Genomic DNA, 16,811 nt, shown 5'->3' on the forward strand with positions numbered 1-16,811 from the left:
ATATGGTGGACTTCATAGTTCCTTATGGCAAATGTGTTGTTCATGAGGATCCCAGAATATCAACACGGATCAGGAGATGCGCTCATTTGAAAATGTAAGGTTTGACCTGATGGTGGCACTAGAGTAAAGGTCACGGGGCACCCACGTTATTAGGGTTCTTCCTCTCCTGGGCCTGACGGCAGCAACTTGAAAATATTCTGATTAAAGGCAAGTTATCGTGTTTACACAATGAATCACTCACAGTGAATCCATCATATCCCACGCATTCAATTTAATAATCAGAATCGGGCCTTAAAATGTCTTAAAAAGGTCTTAAATACTTCTATGTTGCGATAACTTCTCTGTATCACATTTAAATGTGTTGTCTGTAAACTAAGCAGCATGGCAATAGCCCCCCCCCCCCCCCCAACAATTCGTATAGAATTACATTTCATAATTTTTTTCATACTTCATACTTTTTTGCCAGTACGGCCGTGAAATGGGTATTCAATTCCATTCAAAGGGGTGTTAAAAAGTCTTAAATTGAACTTGTTGAAACCTGCAGGAACCCTGAATTACGTGGTTATTCCACGTGGTCCTCATTTAGTCTCAGTGCATCTTTAAGCGCATCCTGAGCCTGCAGCCTAGGAGCATTCTGTAAGACTATTAAACCAAGACTATTCAACAAGAGTAAAGCTTGTGACACTGCATGTCACTGACTGCACTAGAGAATAACTTCTGGGGGAGAGGATTCAGAGGGAACAGTGTTGCCCCCCGCCCAAAAAAAAGAAATATAAAAAATAAAAATAGAAAGAAAAGTTGCATAGTCGAAACCCGACTTCATCAAAGCCAGAGGCACTAAAGTAGTGCCATGGGGCGCCCGAGTGGCGCACCATGTAACTGCGCTGCAGTGCAACACGGCCGTCCCGGGTTTGACTCCCGGACCCGGCGACCTTTGCCCAATGTCTTCCCCCATCTATCTCCCATTCTTCCTCTCTCTCTCTCTACCGGACTGCCCGGTAGCAAAAACCAATGCGGCACGGTGGTGTAGTGGTTAACACTGTCGCCTCACAGCAAGAAGGTCCAGGGTTCGAATCCCGCTTGGGGACCAGGTTTCCATGATGCCAGTTACCCAGGTGGGGTATCTCCCAGGCCTTTCTGTGTGGAGTTTGCATGTTCTCCCCGTGCTCGCAAGGGTTTCCCCCCCCGATAAGATAAAACCCAATGGAAAAACATGCACAACAACAAGATCGCTAACGCTGTGGCGTCCTTGACGAAGACGGACAGGAGCACTTGGATTGGTCCCCTGGCGCGGCTCACGTGGCGCCTGTCTGCTCCCGGCTGCCCTTGGGGGGGAAGGACGACGGGATGGGTTAATCGCAGATACGCATTGTATGCATGGTTCGCATGTGTGCCAAATGATGACCTCGGAGCAGGTCCTAAATTATTATTATAAATTATTATTATAAAAAAAGGTTACTATGAATGGCTGGTCAGTTCGGGCCCAATCAGATTCAGTCCTAAAATCCCAGCAATCTCTTCCCCTCCTCTCTCCCTCTCTCTCTCTCTCTCTCTCTCTCTTAGCTGGTGGAGGAGTTGGTTGCAAAGTGGAGGTCGTTCCCTGAGGCCCAGCACACTCCTCTGTATGCCCACCTGCTGGGCCTGGCCATGAAGACCATCACCCAGCTGGCCCTGGGGGAGCGATTCAGGGACGACACTGAGGTCACCCGCTTCCGCAAGAACCACAGCGCGGTGAGATACTGATTCATCTTAAAAGGGATGGTTCTGTTTTCTGGAGCCCTAGCCCTGTTTCTTACTCACCCATGTTGATCGGCACAGTCCTTTCTCACCAATGTTGATCGGCACAGTCCTTTCTCAGCAATGGGGTCGAGCTCCGGTCTGTACAAGCTGACTGAGTCTCACTGATATTTACTCCACAGTGCACACTAAGTAGATTTAATTGAGCCTCAGTCAGCTTGTCAACAGCATCATTGGTAAATAAGGGTTTAAATAGGGCTGAACTAACCCTTTGATCTGAGTTGTATATAGCAGGACAGACATGCAGCAGAAATGATCATATGTCACCATTACTGTGTAAACTATTACGATCTAAACAGATTAAATATTCCAGTTGCACGATATTGCTGTATCGAAATTTGCCTTTTGTAAATCAGCCAATTATAATCAATTATATCAATTGATTATAATTGGCTGATTTACAAAAGGCAAATGTTATGTCTAAGTCTTGTCCTTACACTTAACAGCTGTTGCAAAATCCCCATTAATTTTGACAAGCTCACCGGCCTCTGCGCGGCATTCTGTTTCCATAAATGTAGGGCAGCCGCAAGCATGGGCTTGACAATAAATCAAATACCATCAGTCATTATATCAACAGCTCTTGTCTCTTTAGTTTATTGTATTTGACTTTTGCATGCGGTCAATCTCTTTGGTCCACCAGATCTGGTCAGAGATTGGGAAGGGTTACCTGGACGGCTCAATGGAGAAGAGCTCCAGCAGGAAAGGCCAGTATGAGAGCGGTGAGTGAGAACACACGTGTTCTTATCATCTGTACCATCTGGACGAGGTGCGACACCGATAGTGGTCAAGAAGGAACTGAGAACGTGTTTGGGCTTTAAAGGTAGAATCTGTAATGCTGTGAAACAGCGACCTCTAGGCAAAAGAGCCACGCTTGGTATTGCACCTTGTTTAGATTTTTATTTGGTCTGATGTGTGGGTTGGAGTTGAGTTGGGGGAGGGGTTGCTATTGCTGGCCACACCTCAGGCTCTGCCAAGAGAGGTCTGGAGAAATTCACAGTATAATATGTTATTAAACTCCAATCCACACATCAGACCAAAACAGAAAATGTAAACATAGTGCAATACCAAGCGGGTCTGTTTAGCTTAGAGATTGCTGTTTGACAGCATCACAGATTCTACCTTTAATGAACATAACTCACAGAAAACGATCCTCTGCCATGTATTTCACTATCCATACAAACATACTTCTCACCTGTGGTTTCACTGGTTTGTAACCGATAATAAACATATTAAAGGAACACGCCAACATTATGGGAAATACGCTTACTGTCTTCTCCAGAGTCAGACAAGAAGATAGATACCAGTTTCCTTTCTGTGCTTTCAGTAGAAAGCTATCCAGCTGCAAGCTAGCCTAGCTTAGCACAAATTAATGGAAGCGCATAAGGACCAGCTAGCCTAGCGCAAAACTCCGGGAGAGGTGTTTTTAGCCAACAACTAGACTAGCTGTTCCGTATCCACTTCCATTAGTTTGTGCTAAGCTAGGCTAGCTTGCAGCTGGATAGCTTTCTACTGAACGCACAGAGAGGAAATTGGTATCTATCTTCTTGTCTGACTCTGGAGAAGACGGTAAGAGCATTTCCCGTAATGTAGCCGTGTTGCTCTAACTCCAGTACCATAGTCATGGAAGGCCATGGGGACTTTCCCCATCTGACCGCCTGGCAGGGAATGAATGGTGCTTCATTCCTCATGCTATCTGCTCATTGTGTTCAGCTCTGTCAGAGATGGAGTCAGTGCTGCTGTCTGTGGCCAAGGAGAGGAGGTCCCAGAGCAACCACACCGTCTTTGTGGACACTTTGCTCCAGTCCAACCTGACGGAGAGACAGGTAACCTACTGCCTGCTGGTAAATGACAGGAGGTCATCGTTTGGTAATCTGAAGGTTCCCGATTCTATTCCGACTCCTCCCGGCAGCGTGTGAATGTGAGGCATAAGTTGTAAATTACTTTGGATAAAAGCGCTATATAAATGCACTGCAGTCAATTTGCTAGGGGTGGGGGAAAAAATCTATTCACACAGGAATCATCGCATTTCTATCTTCTACTGATTCATCACAAATTCCAAAAATCGGTTTATTATTAAACATTTTAATGGGATTACTGAATTGGAAAATGAACTCAAAACAACAATCTAGATTCTAGAATCAAATCTATGATTTTGAATTTAAATCGTGACCCCAAGAATCTAAATCGATCGTGAGATCAGTGCACCTCTACCTACTGACATTTCCTACTTAAAAATTCTCCACGTTACATACTATATTGTATGAATTCTCCATGCTACATACTATATTGTAGGATTTATCCATGCTACATACTATGTTGTATGATTTATCCATGCTACATACTATATTGTATGAATTCTCCATGATGCATACTATATTGTAGGATTTATCCATGCTACATACTATGTTGTATGATTTATCCATGCTACTATATTGTATGAATTCTCCATGATACATACTAGTATGTTGTATGATTTTTCCATGCTACAAGCCGGAGGTACCGCTGCAGAGAATTTAACCCAGGTCTCTGCGGTGGTAGGCGAGTGCTTAGACCTCTACACAATCAAGAGGGCCCCCTTTCCCTAGCCCTCTAGATTGTGAAGCGACCTTGGGTTTCCTGAAAGGCGCTATAGAAATTTGATTTATTATTATTATTATTATTATTATTATTATTATTATTATTATTATTATTATTATTATTATTATTACACTACCCAGCCACACCACAGATTCTACCTTTAACCTCTCTTGGAACAGGAAGCACCCCTAACAAATATTGTCTCGTCAGGTTGGTCTCGCTTTACTCTCTTCAGTTTGACAGTTGATAACTAGCCAAACTGGCATGAAGACATGTTAGTGAGTTTGGTTTCAACAGTGTACTGTTGACATTTAAATGTAGATTATTCAATATCTATATGCCACAGAGCATTCATAGCAGTGTATTTCATATTCATTGTTAAGATAAACCTATATTTATTTCGTCTTGCGTTGTATTTGCATGTACAGTAAGGTGGAACCGTACGGTACCACCAAGACTTACTGTATTGCCATTTATTCTGCTATTACAATAAATGGTTAGACTAATGACACGAGTGATTCCTGACAGAAATTAAGTCGTACTATTGTAAATTGGGTCGAATATGTTTCGATATGAATGATATTTGTAATGACTCATTTCAGATCATGGAGGACAGCATGGTTTTCACCTTAGCCGGTTCTGTCATCACGGCAAACTGTGAGTAATGTTTCTCCACGTCAAACACGCCTGTCACATGTTTAGTCTCTGCTGTTCCAAAGCATATAGACGGGTTTCTTGACCATATCAGACTCAGTGTGCAAAAAGGAATGTAATCCTGGTCAGAACAGCGGGGCAGACTACAATATATTTGCATTTGTTAGCCATGCTAGTGATCTAAACAATCAATCCAACTAGATATGTAAAAGTTGAAAGATTCACACTTACAGCCGTGTTGATTTGGCAAAATGACATCCAGACGTTTTCATTTGAAACACATTTTTGTCAGGGGAGTGTCATGGTTTCTCCATAGAGCCCTGTTATACTTTTAGTCAGGGGAGTGCCATGGTTTCTCCATAGAGCAACATTGTATTTTTCTTTTTTTGCGCAGCAGCTTGCGCAGGTAGGGGGTAGGCCTAACTCAGTCACGTGATTCGGCAGGTATTGCTGATTGGCTCTAACACATTGTGTTTACAAACAAGAAGCCTGTCTGTACACAATCTACTCCCACTGCACTGCAGCTTCTATTTTTTTTATCAATATGAAAATAAAAGTTATTACATACACACAACTGATATCAAAATGGAGATTTCTCATCAGTGGCCACTTTTCATGGTTACAAAAATAAATTCTTGTTGAATATTTTTCATTATTGCTTCTTTACGGCAGGTGTAATATTTTAATAATTTGGAATGAGGACCACGTACACTCAACCACATACAAATAATGTGGAATAAGCAACAAAGAAGAGCAGTGCTATTTAAAACGTACCCATTAAATGTAGGGATGTCCGATATTATCGGCCTACCGATATTATCGGCCGATATCGGCATTAAAATGTGATATCGGAAAATATCGGTATCTGTTTAAAAAAAATTATTATAATTTTTTTTACTTTTCTATAACCTTTATTTACCCAGGCAAGTAAGAACAAATTCTGATTTTATTTATTGTCAAAAGTATGCATAATGTTGTGTTAATTCCACAACAAGAGATGTGTAATGTTAATTACCTGAAATTATTCCATTTTTTGGGGGGGGGGGGGAGAACCCTGCATATATCGGTATCGGTTGATATCGGTATCGGAAATTAAGAGTTGGACAATATCGGTATATCGGTATCAGTAAAAAAGCCAATATCGAGCATCCCTAATTAAATGACATGCTTTGGAGCACAATTCTTCTTTTGCTGATGAGCTAGAATTTTATGGCTGCTCCCTACGAAACTTGCTGATAAGCTAGTATTAAATGGCTGCTCCCTACGAAACATGCTGATAAACTAGCATTAAATGGTTGGTACTTACGAAACCTGCTGATAAGATAGCATTAAATGGCTGTTACCTACAAACTCCTCAAGATGTCTTATTTCCAATGATCCCTCCATCTTCATTCTAGCTGTACAATTGAGCCCGCTAGTCTTTTTACATTTACATTGAACACTGAATGGAACATTTACCATTTAGTCTAAATGTCTTCCTTTTTTTGGCTTATTCCACATTGTTTGTATGTGGTTGCGTGTACATGGTCCTCCTCCCAAATGATTAAATATTACACGTAGAATAGAGATCAATGTAGTTATCTTTCCTTTTTTTGGGACAGTGTGTATCTGGGCGGTCCACTTCTTATCCACCTCGGAAGAGGTCCAGGACAAGTTGTTTCAGGAGCTTCAGGAGGTGCTTGGTTCTGATCCCATCTCCCTGGACAAGATCCCTCAGCTCAGGTGAGACCTGGAGAGAAGGTTCCAGCACGATCTGATCCTGGGCCAGCAAGGGTCAGGGTGAGGGTTGCTGGGCATATCTTTTAGGTTACCTACATAACCCAAAGTGTTGGCGTAACGCCATTCCCTTGATTAGCATGAGTGAGTGTCTCTATGGCAAATGCCTCCTGCGTGAGCTCATCACTCAGCTCTAGTTACATTATGCCAGCTCTGATTGGCTGACATTGATGATGCATGCGTCAACAACGAAAATAACCCTCCCCTCCCAATATATTGGGACAGACACCGCATCAGTCATCATTTGAAACAAACTCACCACTTCCTCGCTTCCATAGCAAGAAGGCCTGATCCGGTGAGACTCGTGCTAATCAGAGAACCGAGTTACACAAGTCACAATGTCACATGAAGTTACTTGTGTCTCGTTCGTGTCTCACAATGGGGAAAATACTGACTCCTGTGTCACCAGACAAGCCTGTTCTGAAGACACCGCTCAACCGTGTGACGCTTCACATGGAAGAAACTAGTAGTCGGCAGTGTTGTAGTCGAGTCACTAAATCCGAGTCGAGTCTCGAGTCCCCAGTGTTTGAGTCCAAGTCTGAGTCACCAAAGAAGAGCCCGAGTCGAGTCCCCATTACCCTAGTCCAAGTCCAAGTCATTGAGGTTGAGTCCACGCCACTCTGGCAGTCAAAGAGCTGACATACAAATAAAAAAGGTCTACATTAAACATAAATGACACAGCGGTCACCATTTCAAAAGGAGTTCATTTACTTTGTGACACAATAGCCAAACAAATGCACTAGCCATCAATATCGTATGCCAAATGATTAGGGCCTAAAAATAACTGTTTATCAATGAACAAGTCAGAGTCCTCGTCTGCACCTTCCAAGTCTGAATGCAGCCAATGCTCGAGTCCGAGTCGAGTCATGAGTCCTGAAAATCAGTCCATGACTCGAGCCTCGAGTACTACAACACTGGTAGTCGGGTGATATGGGGTTTTCAAAGGCCAATGCCGATACTAGATTTTTTTAGTCAAGCGGTCGATGGCTGATATAATGATCGTTGATGACAGCTAGGTTTACTAACATTACCCTAAAAACTGAGTTTTTCTAAAACATGAATATTTCTAACTTTTGGATATAAAATATTGCAGTATTTTTTCCATTAAAAAGTGAACTATTTACCGTCTTTCCAGGTACTGTAAGCTAGCATGAAGAGACTGGTATCAGTGGATTCCTTATGTGATACCATATTTTTCTAGCCCAGTAAAGGCTGCGGAAGATGGTAATGTCATCTGACCAATGTTCAATATCGGCCAATACAGATATTTTAAAAACTGCCAATATCGTCAAACATTGTCTGTTAATTTGTCAGATCCAATTCTACTTCTACAGCGGTGTTAACTCGTCACAAGTATTTGTTTTTCACTTTTAAAACAAGTACAATCATTATTTGTTTATTTCCCGGAGATTGACAGTGTAGTGAGAAAGTGATGTGCTTTGTGGAGAGACCAGCATTGTAAATACTATAAACCCAACACGACTTAGCTTACATAAAGTTAAACTTACCCTGAGTTTCCCCAAGGGGATCAATAAAGGAATATATTATCTTAAAGCTAATCTTCCAAAAGTAAGAAAAAAATATAAGAAAAAGCTTTAATAAAAGACTAGTTCATGATAGAACAATAAAAACAAGCCAGCATGTTTCATTACTGTGACACGGCGTGACAGTTTCACATTCTCAAACCCTACATGCCTCAAGTAAAATCAGTGTGTGAGGGGGGGGGGGGTCAATGTGGGTGAGGGCGTTTATCCAGAAAAGGGCTCAGAAATTGGCCATAATGACTCCATTTATGGTTTATTTTTTGTAGTTTTATTTTGAAAAAATTATTGTGTATATAATTTGTGTGTATATGTACTGCAGACAATACATGTGACAGACATTATGCTCTTATGTATTATAATTTGACGCATCTTATATTGGTATATTTACTGACCTCTAGTGGAGATTGATCTTTTCTGTTTCCTAACCAGATTATTATCCGAACCTCTCATCAACAGCTGATGGTTAAAGAGTGCCTTGGATTCACTTCTTCTGTTTTTGATGCATTTCCCTCTCCTTGGACTAAAGAGCACCTTCATACAGCTTCGCTTCCCCAGCATTTGAACGCTGTAGCCTCCTCTATTTCTGCTTTTAGCGAACACAATGTTGTCGCAACAAAGAGATTTTGCCGAAAACAGTAATGTTTTTTGTCATAGATCACTAGATGTATCCACTCATAATATGAGTTTCTTATTTTCTGGTTGATAAGAAGGTGACATTGGCCTAATGGGCAATAGTAAACATTAAATACTTAACCTGCGAACATAAGACTCCTCAGACAGCACAATATTGAACAAAATTCATAGGTTTATAAAATAGGCAGAGTTGAAGCACAGGCAAGGGTTTTTTCAACAAAGAAAATAAATGATGGAATTACAACAGACTGCTGGTAGAGCAGGGCATTCTGGCATTTCCATGGTGTATACTGGTGCCAGAGTGCTGATTGCCGGAGTTTCAGAGCAGTGTATCTTCCTCATGTGTTCAAAAGGTGTAACTTCATCCTGAATATTGATTGACAATGATATAAATTAATTAAAATAGAATACTTGTTGTTGACCAATTATAAAAATATTAGAAGATTCAGGTGGCCTCCTGTCAACCTATGTGTATAGTTCTGTCCAAATTGTATCAGATGTGTAGGAACTGTGGCTGGTGCGAACAAACGCACACATGCACCAACGGACAGGAGAGAGTACAATATCCCCAAAACTACCAAACTACCAAAAGCAGAGCACTGATTCGGAAGAGAATGGCATTAGCCACCTAGCTGCTTGTCAGCCAGTGGGCGAGGCTCGAGTACACGTTTAAACTCCCCGTCCTTGAAGGAATTACAATTCGATTTCTGGTTTGTCCTCTCCAGGTAGGAAGAGAAATATTTTACATTACGATCTGAACTAAAAAAAAACGTGGATTTGCGTGATATAGCTTTGCTCTGATCATATTTCCGTCCTTGGCCAGATATTGCCAGCAGGTTCTGAATGAGACGGTAAGGACAGCCAAGCTCACCCCCGTCGCCGCCCAGCTTCAGGAAGTGGAGGGGAAAGTCGATCAGCATGTTATCCCCAAAGAGGTATCTGGTTACCTGCACACACACTCTCTCTCTCTCTCTCTCTCTCTCTATATATTTGCGATAAACATAGCAGTACCATTATGTGATAAGTATTTAATTTTTAAGGCGGTAATTTCACCATTCATTATTTTATATTGTGGTTTCCTACTTTAGCTACTAAGTAATTGAGTAATGTCTTGTTCTCATGGTGTTAGATCAGATCTGAGTAATGTCTTGTTCTCATGGTGTTAGATCAGATCTGAGTAATGTCTTGTTCTCATGGTGTTAGATCAGATCTCTCAAGTAATGTCTTGTTCTCATGGTGTTAGATCAGATCTGAGTAATGTCTTGTTCTCATGGTGTTAGATAACATCTCTGATCAGTGTCTTGTTCTCATGGTGTTAGATCAGATCTTCGGTCAGATCTCTTGAGTAATGTCTTGTTCTCATGGTATTTCAGACTCTTGTCATCTATGCTTTGGGAGTCGTCCTTCAAGATGCCAGCACCTGGAGCCTTCCCTACAGGTGGGCTTGAATTACTGACATTTTACAACTGCTTTGATTGGTTTATTGTCCCCCCATGCGATGACATTGCAAGCGAGCGACCTGATTGAATTAATTGGTGTTGGTTGGTCAATCCATACATATACTGTACCATCACAGGTGATGTCTCGGACACCACTGGCTCGATTTTGAAGATGAATGATTAATATTCCCACTGTGTTCTGGCATTTACAAAATTACTGATTTGCCTATCTTGTGATATTTCAGACACCACTGGTCCAATTTTCACTACACTTGGGGGAATGGTGCACCTTGCCAGGGCACTAGTTGAAGGATGCACCTTGCCACAGCATTAGTTGAATGATGCACCTTGCAGCAGCCATAGTTGAGCGATGCACCTTGCCACATCACTAGTTGAAGGATGCACCTTGCCACAGCATTAGGTGAATGATGCACCTTGCCACAGCACTATGTGAAGGATGCACCTTGCCACAGCACTAGTTGAAGGATGCACCTTGCCACAGCATTAGTTGAAGGATGCACCTTGCCACAGCATTAGGTGAATGATGCACCTTGCCACAGCACTAGGTGAATGATGCACCTTGCCACAGCACTAGTTGAAGGATGCACCTTGCCACAGCACTAGTTGAAGGATGCACCTTGCCACAGCATTAGGTGAATGATGCACCTTGCCACAGCACTATGTGAATGATGCACCTTGCCACAGCACTAGTTGAAGGATGCACCTTGCCACAGCACTAGTTGAAGGATGCACCTTGCCACAGCACTATGTGAATGATGCACCTTGCCACAGCATTAGGTGAATGATGCACCTTGCCACAGCACTATGTGAATGATGCACCTTGCCACAGCACTAGGTGAAGGATGCACCTTGCCACAGCACTATGTGAATGATGCACCTTGCCACAGCACTAGGTGAATGATGCACCTTGCCACAGCACTAGGTGAAGGATGCACCTTGCCACAGCACTAGGTGAAGGATGCACCTTGCCACAGCACTAGGTGAATGATGCACCTTGCCACCACTAGGTGAAGGATGCACCTTGCCACAGCACTAGGTGAAGGATGTTGAGCGATGCGCCTTGCAGCAGCAATAGTTGAGCGATGCACCTTGCAGCAGCAATAGTTAAGCGATGCACCTTTCCGCAGCACTATTTGAACGATGCGCCTTGCAGCAGCACTAGTTGAAAGAGATTTCAATAACATACTGGTATGATGGTTTTCTTGAATGTGGATGATAATAATATAAAAAAGGAATACTTAATCCTTAATCACAATTACAAAATATGTAATACATTTGTAAATGCAGCGCACCCTTCCTTCACAGCGGTGTGCTCCGCCCCCCCCCCCCCCCCCCCCCCCCCCCCCACATGCCCAAACAGTAGTTTCAGCTCGTGTTGAGAGGGAGGAGGGAGCCACATCACGTTTCTCCAGTTATTTTTAAACGTCTTTGGTAACTTGTAGAAGATGACAGAAAGGCATCCTTTGGTCGAGAAGAAAGGTAAAACTAATTGTCGTCGTCATACGATGTTCTCAAATCAATGAGTAATCGTGTTTAATAATTGTGATATCAATATCAATCAAAATAATGGTGATTATGATTCTTGCCATAATGGAGCAGCCCTGGTGTTGAGTTAGATGTTGTGTTTGCTGATATATACATAGCCAAAACGAACAGTGTCTGAACTATTTAGCAAAATAACACTCCTTTTAGCCTTTGAGCCCTTCTGAAGGCTTGGCTTATTTGTCAACCAATGGCGGTCAGTCGTGACACAACTTCTGTGTTATAGTGACAGCTGATCAATTTGAGAACGCAAGATTTGGTGTGATTGTCAACTTGAAACTAGCTGACTTATCTGTAGCTTTGCATTTGAAATGGGTATACAGCTAAAAGGAACCAGCTGATTATCTGTAACTTTGCATTTTAAATGGAGGTACAGCTAAAAGAACCCAGCTGACTTATTCGTAGCTTTGCATTTGAAATGGGTATACAGCCAAAACAACCAATTTCAGTTGAATGTTCCAATACTTTTGCTACTTGTGCTCTTTGCATGGATACTAGGTATTATAATCTATGGTCTTAGTGTTTTGACTCCCTTCACTATATGCTCTCAGGTTTGACCCGGATCGATTTGAAGAGGAATCGGCCAGGAAAAGCTTTTCTTTGCTTGGATTCTCAGGAAGCCAGGCGTGCCCAGAGCTGAGGTAACGGGGAACTTCTGCCACAACATTTGGAAATGTTTTTGCCTTTTCCCCCATCCACCAATTTAGTCATTAAGCCAATTCCCCCCTGCCCCTGGTCATTGTGCTACCCTACTGTTGGTCTGGGGAGGGTGTAGACTACCCTACTATTGGTCTGGGGAGGGTGTAGACTACCGGTTGCCTCCTCTGATACATGTGGAGTCACCAGCCACTTCTTTTCACCAGACAGCAAAGAGCGTAACGCGCGCACAAGTTTCACGCTATCCCCCAGATCCCCTCCCTGCTGAACAGGCACCCCGACCGACCAGTAGAGGTCGTTGTAGCAATGACCAGGACTCATACCCCCACCGGCTTCCCACCCTAAAGCTAGAGTGAAATAGAAATAAATAGATTTAATTTTGAGAAATCCATAGATACCAGTTATTTCATGATACCATACGAATAAAGGGACTTAATCAAATGATGTCGGTACCACACAACAAAGCCGTGCAGTTTTGTACAAAGATGTGATTTCCACATGGAATTTATTTTTACATTTATATATTGCTTTTATCCAAAGTGCTTTACAACTTATTCCTCTCATTCACACATCGCTGGCAGAGGCGACCATCCAAGGTGCCAACCTGCTCATCGGGAGCAGTTGGGGGTTAAGTGTCCAGGAGCCGGAATCAGGAAGCTTCAGATTACCAGACTACCACTGTCATTGTCACTTTGCCTTATTTCTGTAGGCTGTGGTTCCTAAATAGTATTGGAGTTGCATGAATGTATCTGTAAAGCTGAGACTCTTGTTGATTCAAAGAGTCCAATTGCGTTCACATGTGATGTGAGTATTCATAGTAGCCCTTTCATTTAGGTGAGACAATTTATTTTGGTAAAGCTTGACCTCACTGTTAGACCTAAGAAGCAGAGACCTGGGCCATTCAGAGAGTGTATGGTTTGTCCAGGTACATTTAAAATAAGGGGGATTTTCTGAGCCATGTTCAGCTCACCATCTTATTCTTCCTGGAATCTCCAGATGTCAAAGGTCATTGATGGGAAAACAACAGTGACCTTTTTGTGTGACTTTTGACATTCATTTCCAGTCACTTGTGTTGAGTGATGTTAACCTAACAGAGACTTCACAAATCAAAGTGATAAAGAAAGGATTGTTTAATATGAAATCATTGTACATAATGTAGCGTGGATAGCAGAACATTTATGAGAAATCTTTGGTGCATGACCCCATCGCTGAAGAGGAGCACACGATCACATGACAGGGGGCACAGGAGGGATCACATTATATATTTATAAATAGAAATGATTGACAAACAGTAATGAGCTGCATCTCAAATGAATCATTGGGGTCCCCGATTTCTGATGATTTAGGAACACTGCTTGCCTCATGTACTGCCCGGGTTGTAAAGGTTGTTCACCTTGTGGGGTAGCCAGGTAGGGAAGAAAATTATTCATTTAGAAACAGTTAATTACCAGAAAAGAATGAAAGTAGAATAGAATAGAAATACTTTTATTATCCCGTGGGAAATTTGACACTGCAAATCGCTCAACATTTAAACATTTAGACAGAACAGGTCACGAATAAGAATAATAAAACAAATCAAATCAAGTTGCCTAAGATAAGAGTAGAGTAAAATAGAATAAAAATGGAATAAAATATACAGTAAATAAATACAGTAAAAATATACTGAGGTCTACAGTAGGTGTAATATTGCACAGTACTGTTTCAAACTAAGTCCAGGAAGATGGTAACTGCCACTCTGTGCTCAGTGATGCATTGTATAGTCTGATGGCTGTTGGAATGAAGGACTTCCTGTGCCGTTCAGTGCTGCATTTAGGTAGTGTGAGTCTGGCACTGAACCTGCTCCTCCTGTCCGCCAAGTCTGTGTATAGTGGGTGGGAGGGGTTTTCCCTGATGGCCTGGAGCTTAGCAAGGCTCCTCCTCTCCGCCACCCTCGCTAGGGAGTCCAGCTCCACCCCAACCACGCTACTGGCCTTCCTGACCAGCTATCCAGCATGTTTGTGTCCCCTGCTCTCAGTCCGCTGCCCCAGCAGGTCACAGCGTACAAGAAGGCGCCCGCCACCACCGACTCATAGAAGATCCTCAACATCCTTGTACAGACATTGAAGGATCTCAGCCTTCTGAGGAAGTAGAGTCGGCTCTGGCCCTTCTTGTACAGTGCCTCTGCATGTTTTGACCCGTTCATGTTTGTTGTCGATGTGCACACCAAGGTATTTGTACACCTCAACCATGTCCACATCAACTCTCCTGATGGAAACGGGGGTCACAGGTGCACTCCTCCGCCTCCCCAGCTCCACAACCAGTTCCTTGGTCTTCGCCACATTTAGCTGCAGGTGGTTTTTATCGCACCATGTGACAAAGTCCACTACCAGTTCCCGGTATTCCATCTCGTCACCGTCCTTTATACATCCCACTATCGCAGAGTCATCAGAAAACTTATGAAGGTGGCAGGACTCTGACAGATAGTGGAAGTCGTTGGTGTACTGTAGACAGTGAAGAGGAAGGGAGAGAGGACTGTCCCCTGCGGGGCCCCGGTGTTGCTGACCAGTCTGTCTTTCTTACTTCTTAAGATTGAAAGTAAATTATAAAAAATTTATTTAGACGTGTTTCTCTGCCAAACAAACTTAACAAACATGTTCCACGGATTCAAGCATGTCATGTAAAATGATTGAAACGATACATAGTTGGCTACGTCCCTTTTTTAAAAGCAGCCCGTGTCTATATGGACGCCGTTATCTCATCTCAGGAGAGGATTCCTAGTGCAATTCTCTTCATTCTTAATTGGCGGTTTGATCTCCCCCTCAGGTTCGCGTACACCGTCGCCACTGTCCTCCTCAGCACGCTGGTTCGAGAGCTGAAGCTGCAGCAGTTGGACGGCCAAGCGGTGGAGGTCAAGTCTGAACTGGTGTCCACGCCCAAAGACGACACCTGGATCACCGTCAGTGGAAGAGGCTAGAATTGCGTCGTCATCCTGGAAGAGACCACTCACGTCAGGATAGATATGTTCTTTGTGACTGAAGCTGCTGCCATCTGTGCCACGATAATGAACCCTCTTTCACTTAGTCACTTAGATCTTTTCCTCTTACTGTCTTGATCAAAAACTGGGCCTGCTCAGCGTTTTCATACCAGCCACAGAGCATGATAGGATCATGCAGTACCCTTGTATGAAAGCATCTAGATTAGTTTAATGTGTCCTCGGTCTGGACTGTTTGTAAACCTTAAAGCACATTTTGGCCTTGCGCAAACAAGGGCCACATTTGCACTTGTTAAAAAGGTTCCACCTGCGGGGATAAACTTGGTATTCTGGCTTTTCAGGCTCCTAAGACCCTTTCTCCTTGGGGTGTGTGTTGGACTATGAAATAAAAGTAATATTGGAGAGGTCAAGCACTCCTGGCTACCAAACGTGTAGCCTATTGAGATGTCAAATATTTTTAAGGTTTTATTATGGTTATAAACCGTTGTGTACTTATTTTTACCACTAACATTCCTGATGGCCTGAGACTTCTTTTCGTGATCAAATTATTTTAATGTTGGGACATTTCATTGAAAAAAAAAAACATGATTGTTATGCTGCAAACGATGTTGAATATGTATAAATAAATGATGTAATCGTTTCTCGGTTGTATCAAATTGTTTATAAAGCAATAATAGTAATAGCGTACGTGCAATTTTACCTACACCGCCTCTGCATGAGTTCATGACGGGGGAGCCCTGCTGCAGTACCTGTACAAGTCCGCAGAGGCGCTACTGAGCCAACACACACATTGCTAAAGATGTGAAAAATGGCGGAGTTACAAATGCTTTTGGAAGAGGAGATTCCAGCCGGGCGTAGTGCTTTACTAGACAGTTTCACCAATTTGGAAAGAGTCGCGGAGTATTGTGAAAGCAACTATGTTCAGGTAATTATCGTGTGTGTGAAAATGGGACGTTATATTGTTGGAACAAAACATCACAGGCGGCAGGTACTGGAGGAGGACGGTGGGCGAAGTGATGCTAGGCTAACCGCTCTGCTAACGTTATAGCTGCGGCTGCGGGTTGATGCTAGTGTTGGTTTCTCTGTCATGTTAGCCTACTATGCTAAAGCGAAAACAACCCGCATTTACGCACCGAATTTTAACCGCTTTCCCAACACGTCAAACGACAAGTTAACGTCGGAACACGTATTACCTCTCAA

The 16,811-nt window shown here is 42.8% G+C and overlaps 2 protein-coding genes across 4 annotated transcripts in view; both read left to right on the plus strand.

Moving 5' to 3' along the window:
- cyp20a1 (cytochrome P450, family 20, subfamily A, polypeptide 1) overlaps window positions 1–16,251 on the plus strand; it is a 50,969-nt gene extending 34,718 nt beyond the window's left edge. Inside the window, exons 5-13 of the mRNA XM_084317605.1 lie at window positions 1,564–1,731; window positions 2,438–2,516; window positions 3,508–3,620; window positions 4,977–5,031; window positions 6,630–6,750; window positions 9,805–9,916; window positions 10,355–10,419; window positions 12,535–12,624; window positions 15,443–16,251. Of these exons, the coding sequence (XP_084173731.1) occupies window positions 1,564–1,731; window positions 2,438–2,516; window positions 3,508–3,620; window positions 4,977–5,031; window positions 6,630–6,750; window positions 9,805–9,916; window positions 10,355–10,419; window positions 12,535–12,624; window positions 15,443–15,593 (954 nt within the window). The 3' untranslated portion in view covers window positions 15,594–16,251. The remainder of the gene's footprint in view (window positions 1–1,563; window positions 1,732–2,437; window positions 2,517–3,507; window positions 3,621–4,976; window positions 5,032–6,629; window positions 6,751–9,804; window positions 9,917–10,354; window positions 10,420–12,534; window positions 12,625–15,442) is intronic.
- Window positions 16,252–16,399: 148 nt separating this feature from the next.
- abi2b (abl-interactor 2b) overlaps window positions 16,400–16,811 on the plus strand; it is a 56,296-nt gene continuing 55,884 nt past the window's right edge. For all 3 annotated transcript variants that reach the window (XM_084326368.1, XM_084326369.1, XM_084326370.1), the window contains exon 1: window positions 16,400–16,536. In XM_084326368.1, coding sequence (XP_084182494.1) covers window positions 16,420–16,536 — 117 coding nt within the window. In that variant the 5' untranslated portion in view covers window positions 16,400–16,419. The remainder of the gene's footprint in view (window positions 16,537–16,811) is intronic.

Source organism: Notolepis coatsorum (assembly GCF_963971535.1).
Source record: "Notolepis coatsorum genome assembly, chromosome: 1".
In the NCBI taxonomy this organism is placed as follows: domain Eukaryota; kingdom Metazoa; phylum Chordata; class Actinopteri; order Aulopiformes; family Paralepididae; genus Notolepis; species Notolepis coatsorum.